General features: G+C 61.0%; 1 protein-coding gene across 11 annotated transcripts in view; it reads right to left on the bottom strand.

Annotated features, from left to right (window-relative positions):
• The window catches only part of VAV2 (vav guanine nucleotide exchange factor 2), a 178,001-nt gene that overhangs the window by 67,009 nt on the left and 91,950 nt on the right, over positions 1 to 19,042 (bottom strand). For all 11 annotated transcript variants that reach the window (XR_010944761.1, XR_010944760.1, XM_067742772.1 and 8 more), the window contains exon 3: positions 15,881 to 15,939. Coding sequence is in view for 9 of the 11 variants with exons in the window: in XM_067742772.1 (XP_067598873.1) it covers positions 15,881 to 15,939 (59 nt within the window). In the remaining 2 variants the exon portion in view is untranslated. The remainder of the gene's footprint in view (positions 1 to 15,880; positions 15,940 to 19,042) is intronic.

Genomic DNA, 19,042 nt, shown 5'->3' on the forward strand with positions numbered 1-19,042 from the left:
CAGGAAACTCTCCCTCTCTGAACCTCAGTCTCCCCAGCTGTAGAATGGGGGCAGTAGTCATTGTTAAGATTAAATGAGATAACACACGAAAGCCTCTCAGCCCACGTCCTTGCTCCCAGCAAGTGTGACAGCCTGAGTCACTTTCCCTCCCCTTCTCGGGGGCTCATCCCAGGAGTCCACTTCCAAGTCCAGGGCCTCCGACTCAGGCAGTCCCCACTGTCCCCACGGCCTTCTGAGCAGCAGCCCCAGTGGGCCCACCCCGGGTTTCCGTGACAATTAGGAAATGCCCCTCACCCAGGTGCCTCCAGCCCTGCCCCAGGCCCGTGGGGTCAGCACCACCACGGGGTCCTCCAGCCCACCCTGCTGAGGTCGTTCTCCCCGGGGGCCTGGAAGAAGAAGGGCATATCCAAACAAACGCTCATATTCGGGAGGTAAGAAAGCTTTGGGCCCGACCACCGAGCGCCACACAGAGAATCTAGGACGCAGGGTTTATTTTTCCACGCTTCAGATGAAAGCGACCCGGGCCCAAGACGGCTCTTCACTTCTCCATCCTTCACTTGGCGTGTGCAGGGAGGAAAGTGGAAATTCAACTCACAGAAAAGCGCTCCCTGCAAAGTGACCTCCCAGGTCCGTGTTCGCCAGCAGCATCACAGAGGAGCCCCATCGGCAGACGCCCCTGGTCCTCCTTGGCCGGCCCGGGGCGTCCGAGAGAAGGGGCAGAGCCTTGGGTTCCCACCCTGGAGGGCGAGACCAGCTCACGGTCCCCAGAGAGCAGACTTGGCCTCAGAGGGCACCTGTCCTGCAGGGGTGACCACCGCCCAGCTTGCCCCGGACAAGGGAGTTACCAAGGATGCGGGAATTCCAGGGCTAAAACTGGGACGAGCCGGCCGCCCCAGTCGGGCACGTGGCGGACAATGGTGCCCCATTTACGGCGCTGGCGCTACCTGGGAGCCCTCAGAGGTCGCTCCCCCAGTCGGGCAGGACACAGTTTCCGAAAATGGCCTGAGAATTAGGTGCGGTGGGCCTGCGGAAGGCCTGGCACGGGGCCTGGCCCCGGGACACTACTGGGTTCAGCCTCACCTCACCAGGGGTGATGGGGGCCCAGGCAGTTGCTAGGTGAGCAGGAAGAGAGCAGGGTGGGCGGGAGACACCGGGAATACCCGGCCCACAGGGCACTGGGCCACACCCCGCGACGTACCACTTTGCCAGGGAGCCGGCAGCCAGGAAGACTTCAAAGGCACATCAAACCGCAGCCTGAAGGCCCTGGCAGAGGCCCATTTAATTATTCAAAGAGTCACCTGGGTGCCGCCTGCTAATTGGCAGGGAGGCCTTGAAGCACTGGATTTTGCTTATTAAAAACGGCTCTCCAGCTCAACAGCCCGACCGCCCAAACAAGCAAGGGATCATGTCCCTCTCTCCAGCCCACCATGCAGATGGGCCACCGTATCAGGGGCTGCGACGGGCCCCTCCACCCACTCCCACCACGAGGGCCACACAGGGCTAAAGGGCATGGGGACGGCCACAAAGGTATAGACGGCAGGAGGAGGAAAGGGAAACCGGGAGGGCTTCCCGTAGGAGATGCGGGGGAGCTGACCTGGAGAGCAAGGTCTAATTTGAGTTCAGAGCTCCAGCCCTGCGTCAGACAGACGGGGGGCTGGAATGGGCCACACAGCTTCCTGGCCCCTGAGCTGGCCAAGGGACCTGAGTTAACTCACCTGTAAAATGGGTGAGTTAAAAATAAGCCACCTGCTTCACACACAGGCCGTGTATGACGCTTCATGACGTGCAGTGTGGCTGTGCCCTCCCACAGGGCCTGGCCCGTAAGGAGGTGAGGCGATGGTCAAGATTTAGGGGCTGGAGGAAGCGGCCTGGGCAGAGGTGATCACACCGGGCACACTCGGGGGTGTGTGGTCTCAGACAGGCTGGGGCAGAGCAGAAGCAGCTGAAGGGCCAGGTGGGGCAGGAGTCCGATGGGGACCAAGGCGGAGGGAGGGAGCGATGGATGGGCCGGCCCAGGTGCCACCACCAGGACCTTAAGCCCAAGTCAGCACAGAGGTAGGAGGTCTCGAGGTCCCCCTGTGACGTCTGCAGAGGCAGTCGGGGGATGAGGTGTGGCCGCAGCTCCAGGCGACCGGGGGAGACCCAAGTGAACCCCCAGATGCCAGCCAGGCGGTTTCAACCTTTGCTTCCAGAACCCTAGTGAGGCAGAGGGGGACACTGACCTTGGGTCAGGAGAGAATGGTTTGTTTCCCGCCATCCCATTGTCTGAGAGAGGGAGGGGCCTGGAGCTGCTGCTGAGACAGAGGAACGTGGTTTCTCAGCAGCTGCGATGCTCAACAGACTCTTGACTTTCCGGCCCGCTTCTCGGAACGGCTGCAGTTTGGAGCGGAAAGGCCAGCGGATCAGCGGGGCCGAGTCCCCTGCAGCCACTCGGCTGTTTTCCTTTCATGCCACCTTGACCTCTTCCCAGGGGACACCTGCCTGGCCTAGACAGGAAATCCCGGCGGCCTGCCAGGGCCCCGCCTGGATGGAACGCTCTAGAAACGGCCATCGGGGAACGAGAGGCGTCACAGAGAGGCCACACAGCCAGCACGGGGGCTTCCCAGAGCCACAGCCCGTACGGCCCGCCCCGCAACAGCCTCTCCTTCCAGCCCAAGGCCCAAGGCCTCTCGCAGCCCCGTTTTCACCAGCAGACTCTGCACAAAAAGTTTCCGCACTGCTCACTCATGCGCCAGGGTCCCTTGGCCACGCCCAAGCGCAGTCGGGGCCCCAGGGGATGGACCGGGGCAGGCTCGGCTCCAAGGAGGAAGCAGGCCGGGCAGGCGGGTGGCTCTGGCCAAGGCTCCAGAGCCCATCGGCTGCGGGGCAGGGATGGGGCCCCCCACCAGGGCAGCTCTGAGCACGCATGGAAAGCTACACCCTGGAACACCCGGCGGCTACTGGAAACGCTCTTCCCTTTTCTCCTTCTCCACGTCCAAAGCTATCTGCTCCCCGAAATGCCCCTTCTGGCCCTGTGAGGCCTGTAACAGCAGAGCAGGGCCCCAGCTGCCCCCTGACCCTCCCCCTGCTCCCTGGTCACGGCCCGGCCGCACTGGACACGGTGACAGTGGCCCGTCTGGGTCACATCCGGGCACAGCAGTGATAGTCAGAAAGAGAAGAACCGGTAGTTGGCTGTGCCAGCAGCAGCCACACTGCTGGCTCTGGACGGTAAACCCACTGGGACGTGTCAGAAAAGCAGATCTTCCGGGCTTCCCTGGTGGTGCAGCGGTTGAGAATCCGCCTGCCAATGCAGGGGACACGGGTTCGAGCCCTGGTCCGGGAAGATCCCATATGCCGCGGAGCAACTAAGCCCGTGCGCCACAACTACTGAGCCTGTGCTCTACAGCTCTCGAGCCACGACTACTGAGCCCACATGCCACAACTCCTGAAGGCCGTGAGCCTAGAGCCCGTGCTCCGCAACAAGAGAAGCCACCGCAATGAGAAGCCTGTGCACCGCAACAAAGAGTAGCCCCCGCTCGCCACAACTAGAGGAAGCCCGCGTGCAGCAACGAAGACCCAACGCGGCCAAAAATAAAGAAATTTATGTTTTAAAAAAGCAGATCTTCCTCGTAGATACATGGAGGCTAGGAGACTAGCTGGGGACCCTCCTCAGGGATCTGCGGGGACCCGGAGCGGGGGTTCTGAGAGACCACCAAGCCGCTGTGTGACCTCAGGCAAGACCCCTCCCCTCTCTGAGCCACATTCTCCCACCTCCGAGAACAGATGGTGGCTGGGGGGCTGGGGTGTCAGAGCTGGAGGCACTCCTCTCCCCTCCCCCCACTTCCTGCCGGTCTGCTGGGAAGTGAAGGGTCAGCCCCTGGCCCTTCCACCAAGTCCTAAGAAGGCCTCTGCAGGCCCGCAGGGAGGGTCCTTCCCCTTGGTGGGTCCGCCAGGACGGAGAGGGCAAACCTGGGCCTGCCTGCAATCACTCCCGCCTCCCCACACCTCTGGCCGGGGCAGGCATCACTAGTCGATCTCTGTGGCAGAGCTGGGGTGGGTGATGCTCCAGCCGGAAGACTGGTCTGTGGACTCCGGTTAGAGAAGCAGGTCCTCTTCCTGGGGCAGTTCTGGCCAGCCCTCTACCTACTGCCCAGAGGAGGGGACTGTTCCAGGGCAATCGGGCCAAGCCCCTACCGCCGGGCTGAGGGTCTGGGGTGGAGGTAGGAGCACACACACCCTGCTGCAAGGACACAAGTGAAATCCAAGCCCTCCCCCAGTTCACAAACGAGGGGTCCAGGAAAGGCCTCTGGATGGGGGTGTCCTCAGGTTTCCCCATCAGTCACGACAGCCCCCCACAAGATGGGGGTTACCGTCTCATCACAAATGAGGACACCAAGGCTCAGAGAGGTAGAGAAAGTTGCCCGAAGAGACCAGCCAGGAAGTGACAGAGCCGGGCTTGGAGCCAGGACTATTCCCAAGAGGGGTCAGAGCAGGGAGGAAACCCAGGTGGGAGCAAGCCTGCGTTCCCCGCCCCTGCCCAGGCGTCCGGCAGCATCTGCGCTGCAGCTCTTGGTCATCCAGAGGGACTGACCTGCCAAGCGGGTGGGTGGGGTGTCACTCCCTGCACCGCCAGCCCCTCCTGTGGCCTATCAGGCTCTCGCTCCCCTCCCCCGAGCCACCATCTCTCCGGCCTGGACACCCACGGCAGCCCCTCACTGGTGCTGGCCTCCACCCTCGAGCCCCTGCAGTCCACACGGGGCCAGCAGTTTCTAGACAAAATCTCAGAGGCCACTGCCTGCTGAAACGACCCCCAGGGCTTCCCCTCACACTCAGAGAGACAAGAGACCCCCCCACCCTGCCCACCCCTCCCAACACCATCTTCCTCCCACCCCCGGCCCCTCTCCATCCCACAGGGACACCAAGCACATCCCCTCCCCGCCCCCACCCCCCAGCCCCTCTGCCTGGGCCTCCGATGCCCAGACCTGTCCACACTGGTTCTGCTCACTCCTCGGGGGCCGGCCAGATCGAGGCCACGTCCTCGGAGAGGGGCACTGACCACTGCATCTGAGGGCCTCCGTCCCTCCTTCTGCTGCCGTAGCCTCAGACTCATCCCCCTGGAGCAGGTGCACACGACTGGTGACGGTGCAGGGCAAGGTGCATGCCAGTGTTTGGGCAGCAGGCTGCTCTGGGCTCGTGTGACGGCACGGACAGGACTGCTGCCCCCCACGTGTCCCGGGGGTCCGGCCTGGCTACTTCAGAGCAGAGGATTGGACTGCAGCCCTTCTGGATGTTGCCAGCCCTGGGTCTGGAGGTGGCCCTGGGCAGGGAGGGCTGGGCTCGGGCCAGCTGTCCAGCTCACCTTGGAGTCTGTAGGGCCGAGGGCCCAGCCAAGCCTCAGGGCCGGGCTCCAGGCCTCGGCGTTAATCAGAACCACTGGTGCCTCACTGCTGCCCTCCTGGGACGGGCCCGAGCCGGACGCCCATCCCGTCCAAACCCCCCTCCCGGACTACCAGTCAGATTCCCAAGCTGGAGAGACGTGCCGGGCCCGTGGGAGCTCAGTGGCAGGGACCCAGCCTCCTGCAGCTGCCGAGCCCACCAGGGGCGGGGCCAGGACCACGCCTCGGCCGTTGGGCAGCATCACATCGCATGGTGGAGGCCGGACCCTCCAGTGCCGAGCAGGGTACAGGCCTGCCCTGGTCTCCCTACCAGTGACCCCAAAGGGAACAGTGAGGGTCAGCAGGTGAGACCCGAGGCTGGTTTCCCAGCCCCCAGAGGCCAGCTCCGCCAGGACCTGAGGCTGGAAGGGCCCGGAGATGCCCCGGGCAGCGGATCTGTGCCTGGGTCAGTGCTGGGCCCATGCCCCAGGACCGCTGACCCCCAGATGACTCCCACGGGAGTATGAGAGGATGAGGTCCCAGTTCCACCCCAACCGGCTGGGCGACCCTGAGCTAGAGGTGCCCTCTCGGGGTCTCAGCCTCCCCTGCAAAATGGGGTTGAATCCTGATTCCCGGGGTCCAGGTGCACGTTCTGTGAGCTGACCCGTGGGGAGGGCTCCGCCCCATGTGTGTCGCTGCTGCTACGATGGGGGGGGGATGGGAAACGGAGGACAGGAGCAGCTCCGGAAAGGCCAACGTGCCTCACAGGACAGAACTGCACACCACGACCTGACCGATCACGTGACGGCCGTGAAAAAGCAATCCCAGGAGTCAGCTTACAGCTGGTGACTCTGTAGTAAAGGCCCAAAACAACGGGGGCTACACGAAACTACGCATGAGATACAATAAGACTAATTTTACAGGAGCAAGGAGGTGGAAGACCCGAAGTTAAGGATGGTGGCTAACCATCCTTCCTGCTGGGGCCGCCGGGCCCGGACCCGGGAGAGCAGCGGGCGGTCATACGTTTCTTTCTGCCCTGTGAGCTAGAAGGTTCTAGTTTGGGGGTTGAATGCTGGGCTCATGAGACTTAAAAATAATTAAAAACTAAATAAATGAATCCATAAAAATAAAAGAAGGAAAACCGATAACCAAGAGGGAAGAAGCAGGGAACGTTAAGGGAAGCCAGACAGACGGTCAATTCCAAGAGTCCCTTCTCTCCTGTCAAAATATCGCCACAAGTTGCCTAAAAATGAGGCGTACAGTGGTGGGGACCGGCGGCTGGGACCCGGTGCCTGAGCGTGAAGCCGGAGGTGAGGGAGACACGGCGGGCGGCGGGCAGGCTCAGGTGGCACGGGCTCCCCCACCGAGGGCTGGACGGTGCAGGGGCCCCTCCGAGGCAGCCTGGCGGGGCCGTATCTGGGTTCACTGCACCAGTCCCTAAACGCCTGACCTCAGGCCAGCCCCCCAGGCTCTTGGCCTCAGTTTCCTCATCTCTAGAACGGGACACAACAGCCCCTCCTCGCAGGGATGGGCAGTATCCCGCAGCAGGGCAGGTTGAATTCCGGTCGCTGGACATCCTGGCTTCACCGACGGGGCGGAGGCTGCAGGAGCCAGTGGGTGACTTGCTGGGTCTCCTTCCCCTGCCGCGGTGGCCACTCTGTTCCAGCAGGAGGCCGTCTGTCAGCCTGGCTCTGGGGGCAAGTGGCGTGGAGGGGAACACGGCCGACACACACGGGTCACTGCAGCAAGTCATCGAGACTCGGGGCTGTTTGCTGGCACTGAGGAGGCTGGTCCATCCTGACCGCAGCAGCAGCCGGCACGGAGGAGGGGCGCGACAGGAGACCCACAGTGGGAAGGATGACCCAGGTGACATCGGGGGGGCTGTCCCTTTATTACCAAAGCCCCTCTCCCGACAGGGAGATGAGCGGGACTCAGGCTGACCCGAGCGCTGCTGTCACACCGTGTAACCGGATGTCCCCAAAGCACCAGAACACCTTTTGCAGATGCTGCTGCACCTCCAGGCGGCAGGTCTGATTCACGGGCTCGGCCGGCCTCCCGCCACGGCGGAGACTTGGGCCGGTCCCCTCCCACCGGCCACAGCTGGGAGCAGAGCTCAGGGCTGCACAGAGCGCAGCGCTGACCTGGTGGCCCCAGAGCTGGGCTTGGGGGGCGGGGGCTGGTGGCTAGCAGGGCCACATCCCCCCATACCGCCGGCCACACCGCGATGTCACATTCTGTTCCAGAGCATTTTTAATGACCTCACATCCCTTCTGCACATGGATAAATCCCACTGCAAAACAGGACAAGATTTCCTTCTCCGTCTCTGAAAGCGAGCGGATAATGTTACACAGCTGCCCAATAAATGTTTAATGGTGGCATTTGCTGAGAAGGCAACGTTTGATTGTTTTGCCTGTTACAGAATGAAGCAGTCTTCGCTCCCTAGAGGGAAGGACAAGCCTGGGGAGGGGGGCGGGGCTGGGGCTCCAGTGCCCGAGGACATTCTTACAGCCCCCAACACTGCATGTCGTTGGGGACAGGGCACCTGCCAGTGAGGACACCACTGTCCTTGGAGGCCCACCTCCCATCCCTGATAACTGGAGGGGGGCTCTGAATCCCAACCTCCCTGCCAGCCGCTGGCCTCCTCCTCGGCAGTCAGGTCTCAGGCTGGCAAGGGCTGTGCTGGGACCGGGTCGGGGCTCCTGGGGGCCCTTGCTCAGCTTTCAGGAGTTGCAGCTTTGCACCCCCACGCACCGGGGATGCCAGAGGCTGAGGGACCCCTGCCTGGGCCCCGTCCCAGAGCTCGCTGCCCAGCAAAACCCACATCCCCGGGCTTGAAACGATAGAACTTCATTCTCTTGGTGCTGGAGGCCCCAAATCCTGAAATCAAGGGGCAGGCAGGGCCACACGAGGCTCTGTGGGGAGCCCTCCGGCCTCTCCCAGCTCCCGGGGGCTCCAGACGGTCCTGGGCTTCGCAGCGTCACTCCAGTCTCTGCCTCCGCCTCCGCCTCCAGGTCCCTCCCCTGTCCCTGGGTCCCTGCTCCGTGTGCCTCTTATAAGGACACCTGTCTTTGGATTTAAGGCCCACGGGGTAGTCAGGATGATCTCATCTCAAGATCTCTAATTTAATTACATCTGCAACGACTTTTCCCCAAAGCTCACATTCACAGGTTCGGCGGCATATCTTCTTGGGGCCACCACTCGGCCCAGGACACCTGCCCTCCCGCGGGCTCACCGGGGGCCCCATGGGAAGCCAGGGCTGGGAGGCAGCGTCCTCAGGCCTCGCTTTGAGAACTGTGTTCGGGCCACTCCACACTGGCCCTCGCCCCGGGCTCCTTTTCAGAGAGCAGGAAACAGGCCCAGGGCTAAGAAACCTGCTAAAAACCACACCGGCAGCCCAGACCCGGGTCTCTTAGGCCCTTAACCCCGTGCCTGTGGCCTGGGGTCGCGCTCCGGCTTCTCCCCGCAGCCTGCCCTGCACACGGCTGCCTGTGACCGGGGTCCGGTGTCCATCTCCGCACCTGACAGTGACTGGTCCCCCACGCGTCCCAGCACCTGTGCAGGGCTGCTGGCATCCCCAAGCACTGACAGAATGAATGAATGGGCAAAGGAATGAATGAATGAGCAGATGACTCCCTGGGCCCCGTCACCACCTGCTCGGGAAGCTCTCTGGGCCTCAGTTTCCCCGTGTGTAAAAGTGGGGGATGAAGGGCCAGGTGTGGGAGCCGAGGAATCGGAATGGGGAGATTCACACTCGACCTGCCCCAAGCCTCCCAGACAGGTGCGGGCAGATCCCCCATGCAGAGAGGGTCCTTCTCCTCCTCCTGTCCCTCAGCGCTCTGGACCTACTACGTGCCAGGCCCTGTGCTGAGACCGTCACGGCCATCCTGTGAATCCTCACAACAGCCCAGGGAGGGGGCTACCACTCTGACCCCACTTTACCCAGGAGGCCATGGAGGCTGGGGGCGTGCAGAAACTGACCCAGCGCCCCAGCACCGCCCCCAGTCGGCCGGGTCACTTCCTCATCCGCCCTCCACTGCAACACACTGTCGAGGGCCTGCTCCGTGCTGGGGATCACTCTGCCAGCCATTGACCACCTCAGAGCACCACGTGGAGACCAACCGACTGACGTTTACGTGAAAGAGGACAGATGGAGGAAGGGTGGCAGGACGGGGTGTGGACGGAGAAGCGGAAGCACAGATGGGTGCCCGGATGAGGGCACAGGTGACGGGCAACTGGAAGAAGGGATGGACAGACGGATGGGTGGATGTGTAAGTGGACTGATGATGGGTGCAAGGAAGGATGGACGGACGGACAGACAGATGGTGGGTTGGATGGACAGGACAGGCGGGCAGGTGAATGGGAGGGAGCGAGTGAGGGTGGGGGAGGGGAGGGAACAACAATAAAAGTCCATTAGCTCGGCCAGATGCACATGTTCTGTGGGCAAACTGACAGCACGGGCACGTCTAGCCGGCAACGACTGCGACGATCTGGGAGTGCGGCAGAGAGACATTCAGCTGCGCTGTGTCTTTTAAAAGACCCCCACCTGCGCGGAAGCTCCAGCTGGCTACTCACGCCCCACCTGCCGGGCTGCATCCCGCTTCTCCTGACCGCCTCCAGCATGGATTACCTCCCCGCTGCCCCGCGGGAAACGGCCAGTTAACTTCTTTTTGAACAAACGTGTCCCCTTCCAGCTCTCGTGCCCACAGTGGTAGCGGCAGAGAGAAGCAGACACAGCGCTCCTTCAAAATTCTGCACAGGGGTGAGTGACGGGTGAAAGGAAGCGGCCCTCCCGGTGTCTGCGGTGGCGACGGACTCAGGAAGAGTCAACCGGCCACCGTCTGCCACCGTCTGTCAAGCACGCGGCCCACCTCCTCCACGCCGTCCTCCCGACAACCCCACTCACAGATGGGGCCCAGGCTCAGCTGCCGGTGGTAAGCACTCAGGTGTCCAGGGAAGGACGCTGCAGGCCCTGGATGGTGGGGAAGGTTCAGAGGCTCCGTGGTGCCTCCCGGGAGCTCCGTCCCCGTGGCCAGCGTGGACAGGACACGGCCTTGGTGTCGCCAAGGCCAGCGTTGGGTTCTCCCCGCTGCCCCAGGGCTGTCCCCTCCTCCCCGAGCGTGGGTCACTGTCACCAAGTGTGGGGAGAGGGTTCTCGGCAGGAGGTTTAATGCAACAGTAGGTTCCCTCCCGGGAGGGGCCCTGCATGGAAGCAGGTGTCACCTTGTTAGGAGAATGCGAAAGGAATTCACACGCTGCGACCACCCTGTTCGCCAGGCGGGGGCCCCACACTGGCCTCAGCTGCCCCTCCTTTTTCTGAGGTGGGTTCTGTGTGAGGACACCTGCGAGGCCAGAGTGGGGGGACAGGCCAGGCGGAGCCCCATCCGCACCCGCTCCCTCGAGCGAGGGCCTGGCCCACACAACATGCACCCCTTTGAGGCATGGAGCACCCCCCCCCCCAGTGACGGCGGGTCACCAGCCTCGGCTGCCACGTCACAGCAGCTCCGGGGTCCTTGAAACACAGGAAACCAAACTGACCAGGCCTGACTGCCCACCCTCCCCTGCCTGCACGCCCTCCTCCAACACCTCCCAGACAGGAGCTCCCTCCCCACCAGCCTTGCCTCTGCCATGAGGAGCACCCTCCCCTTCTAGAACCTTCTACAGAGCCCCAGGCAGGATCAGGAACACTGCAGGCGCCGCTGCCCCAACTGGTGGGATCCCTCCGTTCAGGTGAGAAACGCTTGGGAGTAAGACAGGGGCGATGGTGGCACAACACTGAACGTGTGTGAGCTGCCACCGAACCGTGCACTTCAAAGGGACGAAGCTTAGGTGAAGTTTAGTGCAGCCCAGTAAAAAGCCAGAGAGCACGAGAGACAGGGTGGTGGGGCTGGGCTAGGACCAGGGAATCAAAGACGGAGGCTGGTCCCTGCTCCCAGAAGCACTCAGCCCAGTGAGGACCCAGAGCCCAGCCCACCACCCGGACCCAGCGCGGCGTGTGTGCAGACGTCCACGCGCCTAGGGCGCCACGACAGGCCCCACCCGCTCCTAAGGCTCCTGTCCCATGCCGTCTGCATTCACTCCCACTGCACCAAGGTGTCCCAAAGCACCAAGGTGGCCCCAAGCAACCTTGGGTTTACTATCTTGCAGTTCCGGAAGGTGAGAAGTCTGCCATGGGTCTTAGGGACTAAAATCAAGGTGTCAGCAAGGCTGGCTCCTTCCGGAGGCTCCAGGGCAGGATCCGTTCCTCTTCCAGCTTCTGAGACGACCCGCATTCCTTGGCACGTGGCCACATCACTGCAACCTCCGCTGTGTCATCACACCTCCTTCCTCTGACTCTGACCCTCCTGCCGCCCTCTTACAACTACAGGTGTAAGTACATCTATAAAAACGTAACCTGCAGAGAACCGTTTCCCTGTCACACAGGGTCCAGGAGTTAGGAGGTGGATGTATCTTTTGGGGGGCACCTGTCGGCCCACCACCCAGCCAGCAGCCCGTGGGCGTTCACAGAGTGTCAGGGGCTGCACTCAATCGCGCTGCAGTGTACGGGCTCACGGCAACCTTGCATGGCAGGGAGAGCCTTCCCAGCCTACAGAAGAAGAGACAGAGGGTCCAAGAGCTTCCCTGTCTAAGGTCACTCAACAAGCAGGTGGCTGGCAGATGAGGCCTCTGCCGGCGGGGGGCGCCTTGGCTTCACCTTTCAGTTTCAGCCGCAGAGACGGTCTCACCGTCTCCTCCTTCCCAGCCATTCCCAGCCGTGATGATCCCTCAGTCCGGAGGGCCGGCTCCGGCTGCGACAAGGACCCACATCCCCACACGCTGAGCTGGGTGGCTCCCCAGGGATCACCCCCACCGCACACACACATCGCTCCTGATCCCCCAGCCAGCACCAGGGTGCGGCTCTTAGATTAAGTCTCCTATTCATCAGCCTCTGAGAAGCATGATTGGGGCTTTTGTGGAAAATCGTCTCATTATGCACAGAGCAAGCGTTGTGAAAATGATCATTTTTCTAAAGGACCATGTTGGGCTCCTATCCAGCCACGAAAGAAAAGAGGAAGAGATTCGGCAGGGCTGCAGGCTCGGTCTGTGGCTTTTCAAAACAGAAAAGGGTTTGGCTAAAGGAACACCTTCTGCTAATTAACAACACTGTGAAATGCTCTTAAGGGAAGGGAGCACAGTTAGCGTTTTGTGTCAGTGCCGGTGGCTCCCAGAATGGTAAACTGCCCGCGAAGACTCAACCTGTACGGCGCACGAGGAGAGACGACTCAAATACGTCGTGCTACAGGGGCGGTCGGAGCCCGCCTCCCAGGCTCAGGGTGGGTGAGCCGTGTGAAGTGATGGAGGTCCTGTCCCCAGGGGGCTGCGGAGGGAAGGGACCCTGGGAAAGTTCTGGATTGGGGCTCAGACAAGGAGGGAGAAGAAACACAGGGTGGGGATGGGGCACAGGGGAAACCGAGCGATACAGACGAGGAGGAGATGCAGGTGAGCAGGGCAGCTCTTCCTGCAAAGGCTCTGCTCCTCCCGGGAGGTCCTGCCTCTTCCTTTTGTCTGCAAACACCTCCCCCATCCCCTTCATTTCCCCCTCCCCCGTGTGCAGTAAAGGGTTAACTCAGCAGACCTGGGCTGCCCGCACCCTGCACATTCAAGAAAGACCAGGCCCTGGTCCGGCGGCTCCCAGCAGGGACCTCTGTGCCCTTGGGATGTCCTGCTGATAAGAGCATCTTTGTCTACCTGGGGGGCCCTGGGCCCAGCCACAGAGTCTGGGAAATGATGGGGTTTATGGGGGGGCCTAGGGCCCCACCATACCAGCTCGACCTCTGCAGGGGCTGGAGGCTAAGGTCACCCACGTGGGCAGTCAGCCATGTCTACATGACCCACCCCAAACGAGAACCTGGGCACCAAAGCTCAGGGGGGCTTCCCTGGCTGGCAACCCTCACCCGTGACATCACACATCGTTCTGGGAGAATGAAGCAGAGAGAGGAGACCTGGCAGACTCGTGCAGCGTCTCTCCTGGACGCCAATCGATGTGCCTTTTCCACCTGCTAATTTGTATCTGGTTCCTTTTGCTATAATAAACCAGAATCTTGAGTAGAGCGGCTTTGCTGAGTTCTCTGAGTCCCAGCGAATCGTCAGACCCGAGGGTGGTCTTGGGGGCCCCCGACGCACCCTGTTATGTCCCTGCAACAAACTGTAGTATGTATTGAGCCCTTCCGTGGGCCAACACTGACCTCGGGATTTACGTGCCGCATCTGAATGAACCCTGATGAGCCCCCTGGGTGAATCCCATGCACCGACTCAGAGAGGGGCTTCCCACACGAGGCACACAGCCAACAGGTGCAGGGTTTACAGCCGGGTCTCACCACCTCCGCAGCCCAGATCGCAACCCTCTCTGCTCACCATCGCCCTAGGGGCGGCCACCTTCAGGGCTGGGGTCTTCATTCCCCATCCAGGGGGCCACTGTGCCCACACACTGCCCGGGCAGCTCCCGGAACAGGGAGGGGAGAGGGCAGGTTTCCAAGCTCACCTGCCAGCCTCGGAGAGCACCACGGGAGCAGCCTGGGGGGCACCTGGGTCGTGGGGCGGGGGCCCTGGGACCATGCGGGCGGAGAGGTCAGGGGAGATGGGGGGATGGGGGCGAGAAGGCCAGGAGGGAGGGCACCGCCCCGTCCCCCAGGGGCCTCCACGCTGATCAGAGGTCACATGCCCGCTCTCAGGCCCCTCACCACCTTCTAAGCCACCGGCAGACCCTATGGCTGGCTGTCAACCCTCAGGGAAACTGAGGCTCCAGGAGCCTGTAGACAGGGCGGTCCCAGCCTCAGTCACGGGCCTCGGGCACGGCAGGGCACGGCGTGGGGAGCCTGGCACGGTGCTCAGGCCACCGCAGGACCGAGTCCAAGCACAGCCAGCTGGCTCGTCCGCCCCAGGGGCACCACGGGGCTCCCTGGCAGCAGGCCCCTGTTTGGGAGGACGTTTAATGGATTGAGAGAAAAGCTCACATTCTCACGCTACGTGACAAAGCAGAGAAAATGACTAACTTCTGTGGCAGGACTTCATTCCCGCCTACGTGTACATGCAGACAGGCACGCAGGTGGAGAATGTGCTGGAACGGGTGAGAGGCGACCCGGAACACCGCCTGTCGTCCCGGGCTAGCGGGGGAAAGAACGGACGACCGTTTCTGGGAAAAACACAAAAAAATCCACGTGCTGTCTTTGTATCCGGAAACAACTCGCTCTTCTCAATTAAACATTTTTAACATGTTCCTATTACAGACAAAAGCTACAATGAAAACCAGCCCATGCAACTGGGGGCCTCACAGCGGAAGTTCTAGAACGTAGGCTGGGTGGTGGGTACAGGGATTTCGTCTTAATGTTATTCCTTATACCCTAAACGTGTTATAAATATTCTCGAATATGTGTTTAATAGCAGCTTAAAAACATTTTTAAACAGCCTATCCTTCAGCTGACATTAAAAAAAAAAATCCTCAATTCAGTGAAATTTCTGAGTCCTTGGAGAACCCGACAGAGAAAGAGGTTCTGGGTGGGTTCCCTAATATTTGCGTCTGTTCCGGTGACCCTCTGGACCTGGGCAAACAGCCCCACCAAGGGTCCCACTGCTGTAGGCACCCTGGTCCTGGGACCCCCAGCCCACGCATGTGCAGCGCCCCCCTCCACGACAACACCAGGGCGAAGCCCCTCCGTAGTTCCACCACCCTCACGAAGTCGCCTGCACCCAGCCAGGTGCGACCCCATCCACTGCACCCGCAGGAGGAGCTATTTCTGCCGTCCCAAGCTTCTCGTCCCCACCCTGCTAGCCCACAATCCCCAGGGACATCGAGGAAGGGAGGCCCCGTGCTTGTCCTCACCGGATACGGAACCTGGTCTCCCTGACCCCAATCCATGGGTCAGAATACACAATGACCAGTCCTCACCTGGGGCTGCCGCCCCGTCCCCCTCCCCCGTGGCCGGCATGCCCCCATCCCCCCATCTCCCCTGACCCCTCCGCCCTCACAGTTCCAGGGCCCCTCGCCCCACGACGTCCACGTGTCAGGGACGAGAGATCAGACCAACGGGGGCCATGGGATTCTCTGCAATCCAAGCAGAATTAAAGCTGAGAGTGGAGAGATTCCTGCGGGAGGCCCGCAGCCCCAAGCAGACAGGTCCCCTGGCTCGGCCCCATCACAGCAACCAAACACTGCTACTTCATGCGAGGCAAGACCCACTTCTGATGCATTTAGGTAGGCAATGGTCTGTGAAAGGATTAATTTGCTGATCTTATCACCTAAATCGAGAGGGATTTTGCGGCCATCAGCAACACGCTGCAAGATTTCCCCGGCGTGAGCTGAAGCCTCTCCCCTCCTCCCCGCCCCTTCCAGCCGCTGGCAACAGGCAACCCGACAACATGCTGAAAATTCACGAGAAAGGCACAGGGCAGACGGTGTCTGCTCAAAACTCCAATATCTGCGACAGGGCACGCGGGCGGCGGATGAAGATGAAAGGGCAGGCACTCAGCAGCGCGCGTTCCGCGAAGCTCACCTGATCCCTTTGGTCTGAGCCAAGTTGTGCAGGGAGAGCCTCGACACGGCCGAGATGACCTGGGGGGAGACGAAAAGATGCTTCTGTAATTTCACCAGAAAGCCTAAAGTCATCATAAAACTGTCATGAAGTGTTTTGTAGGTGTCGAGAACAGTTCACTGAGCCCATTTCATCTTGGTAAACAATAACAAAAGAAAACACAGCATAAGATTTTTTAGGCAAGACACCTCTTTCGTATTTGACGTGCAAAATATGTCATTTTGGTGCACTAATATCTGCTGAGGGCTGCTGCACGCCCGGCGCAGCGCCCTGGAGAGGAGCAGGGCTGGGCTCACAGCCCGCCTCTGCCGACTCCCGGGGCTCCGACACCAACCACTCCCTGAGTCTCGTTCTCCCCCAGGAGAGGGTCTGCCTCATCGGGGCCACTGAGAGTCTGTCTGCTCAGACATCATGCCTACAAAGTGCTCATCCCAGGCTCCTGTTCTGCAAGTTACCATGTGATTAATAACAACTCCTGTTCCGAGTAGGTGCTGATACATTTCAGAGATGGGGAAACAGTGGCCCAGAGAGGTCAAGAGAGTTCCCCAAGGTGACACAGCAGCCCGGGGCACAGCGCAGACGCAAATATCCCAGCATAACGCTCCCTTCCCTTCCAGCCCCTCCTCTCTCCAGTAGGACCATTTAAACAGATGCCCGGCGCCCTGGGGGGTCGGAGTATAGAGGGAAAACGAAGCAGCCCAGGTTCAGATTTCATGAGGGGATCCCAGCAGGCTCTCCCCAGACGGACAAGACTCGTCAAATTCAAATTCCCGAAGTGCTCGGCGAGAAGCACTTCCATCTGCCGCCCCTGCCCCAACCCGGTCCTGCCCTGTGTCCAGCCCCCTCCAGATACGCAGGACCCACCCAGCTCCCAGCCTCAGAGGCCTCCACGTGGCCATTCCACAGATCTCCAAAATGACCAGCGGCAAGCAGGGAGGAGGCTCCGCAGACGGTCACGGGGTAATGGAGGCCAGGAGAGGGCGGTGACTGACCCCGAACACAGCATAACGCACCCGAGAATGACTCACAGCTCACACAAGCTGCTCACGATTCCCGGCAGGACTGACGGGGCACCTGCCGTGCCAGACACCTGAGCACCGAGGAGGCAGGGGCAAGCCTCGACTCTGAGAGCCAGCTGCGTGTGCACGGGTGCGGGGGTGGGGGGGGGTGTGGGTGCACGTCTGAGGACGGGGAACGTGAACGTGGCCCGTGATGACCACTTGCTAAAGTCACAGACACCCTCTGCTGAGCGCTGGCTGTCTCAGAAACTGAGTCTGATGGGCCTTTCATGGCCACCATCCCAGCGAATCCTCACACCCCTAGAGGCCAGGCCTGCTGTGCACACTTGGGAGACGGGAAAACTGAGGCTAGGTCACCTTCCCGAAGTCCCCCGTCCGGGACACACGCCTCAGACTTCCTTGTGGGCAACTCTCCTTCTAGCAGCAATTTCTTTTTAAAAAAGAGGGGGAGAGAACCCCAAACCATACAGAAGGGCCCTTTCTCAGCTGGCGAGACGGCAGACTGGGCCAACAAGCTGAGTGCTGTGCGCTGTCTTCCGGTAGGGGTTCTATTTCAGGGGCCGGGACGCACGGAAGTTATGAATGCAAAGAATGACAGGGTTCTTCTGTGTTTTCTCAGACAAGACTCAATGGGTTTATTGTGCAGCTGGCCCAGCCAGGGCGCCCACACTTGTGTGCTCCGAGAGGCCTTTCACAAACAACGAGCAACTTGGCTTCTGCTGTTATTCTTGGCTTTCAAGGGCTCTAAATATTTAGGAAGAACAAAAATTAAAGCAATGTTGCTTGATGTCCTTATAGTTACTAGACAGAATGCTGAAGTGTTAGGGCCAAAGGGCTTAGCAACTAGAGGGCACACACGCCACCCCTCTCCTACGCCTACCGTGGCAGACATTACTAATCAACTGCCGCACTCCTCCGCATGGAGCCAGACACAGGCCTAGAGTCCTTCCCGCGGAGTCCACACAAGGCACCAGCAGCCCGTCAGCATCGGCACAGGAGACGAAACCTGTCTGCCAACCTGCAGTCAGGGCCAAGGCCGAGTCTCATACAGGTGGAGCCCAGGACAGGGAGGAACTGCCACAGCGGAGTGAGCTGAGGCCAGGAGACCGGTCCCTGTGTCCACGTGTCCACAGTCCCAGCGGACAGAATGGCTTCTCCTGCTGCCATGACCACAGCAAAGCTCAGTCCTGAGCTCTCAGTCGCTCTGCTCCAGGCTGGAACCTGTCACTAGCAGTTTGTAAAGGGCTCCGCTCTGGATGTGTGTCACCAGACAGGAGCAGCTCCTTAAACGGGGTTAACAGGATTAACTGTCCCAGCTCTGCCGGAGGTGCCCTGCCCCCCGCTCCGCGTGGGCTGTGCGTTTCTTGGCTGGTGTCTGTGCAAGAAGGGAAATGTCAGGTCTCACCGGGGGGGTGAGGTGAGGGGGGACCTCACTGCAGTGACCAGAGGCCCAGGGCAGGGGCTGCTGGGAACAGACGTGGGACCCCTCAGAGCCACGGGGTCAGATGAGGGGCACTTGCCCCGCGTGAAAGGTTAGGGGTGTGGGGGGCGTGAAGCACCTCAGCGGCTTCCCGAGGCGCCTTTGGCCGGTGCCTGCCCCACTCCCAGGATGGAGGAGCTGGGCTTCCCCAGAGGCATCGCTCTCCCGTGATGATGAAAAACCTCCTGGCCCACAGTCCTGCCAACTCCTCTGAAAACGTAAATGTCAAAGGATGACATTTCCCCAACTTTTATCTCCACTTCTCATCTGCATCCCTGATAATGAATGAAAAGACACGGCACCTGCTCTCCCTCCTCCCTCCCTCTTCCCCTTCCCTCCACATACAAGCGGCTCAGACCTTTGGGCTCAGCGTTCCACCAACTGTTCCCGCCTGGGCCCACGGAGCCTCAGCTCCAGGCAAACAAAGAAACGTGTGTGCAGGGGCCGGGCAGGGGATTGACAGGAGAAGGGTGTGCGCCCACGGGGACCAGTCCTGCTGGGAGGAGAAACGTGCACGGCCAACTCCCCAAAGCCACGGCTGTCCGTGCTCTTCACTTGCATCTACGTCTTGACTGTGACCTTTAATGTTTCAGCTCCTTTAAGACTCGGTGAAGGAACAAGAAC

Source organism: Pseudorca crassidens, chromosome 7, assembly GCF_039906515.1.
Source record: "Pseudorca crassidens isolate mPseCra1 chromosome 7, mPseCra1.hap1, whole genome shotgun sequence".
Classification (NCBI taxonomy): domain Eukaryota; kingdom Metazoa; phylum Chordata; class Mammalia; order Artiodactyla; family Delphinidae; genus Pseudorca; species Pseudorca crassidens.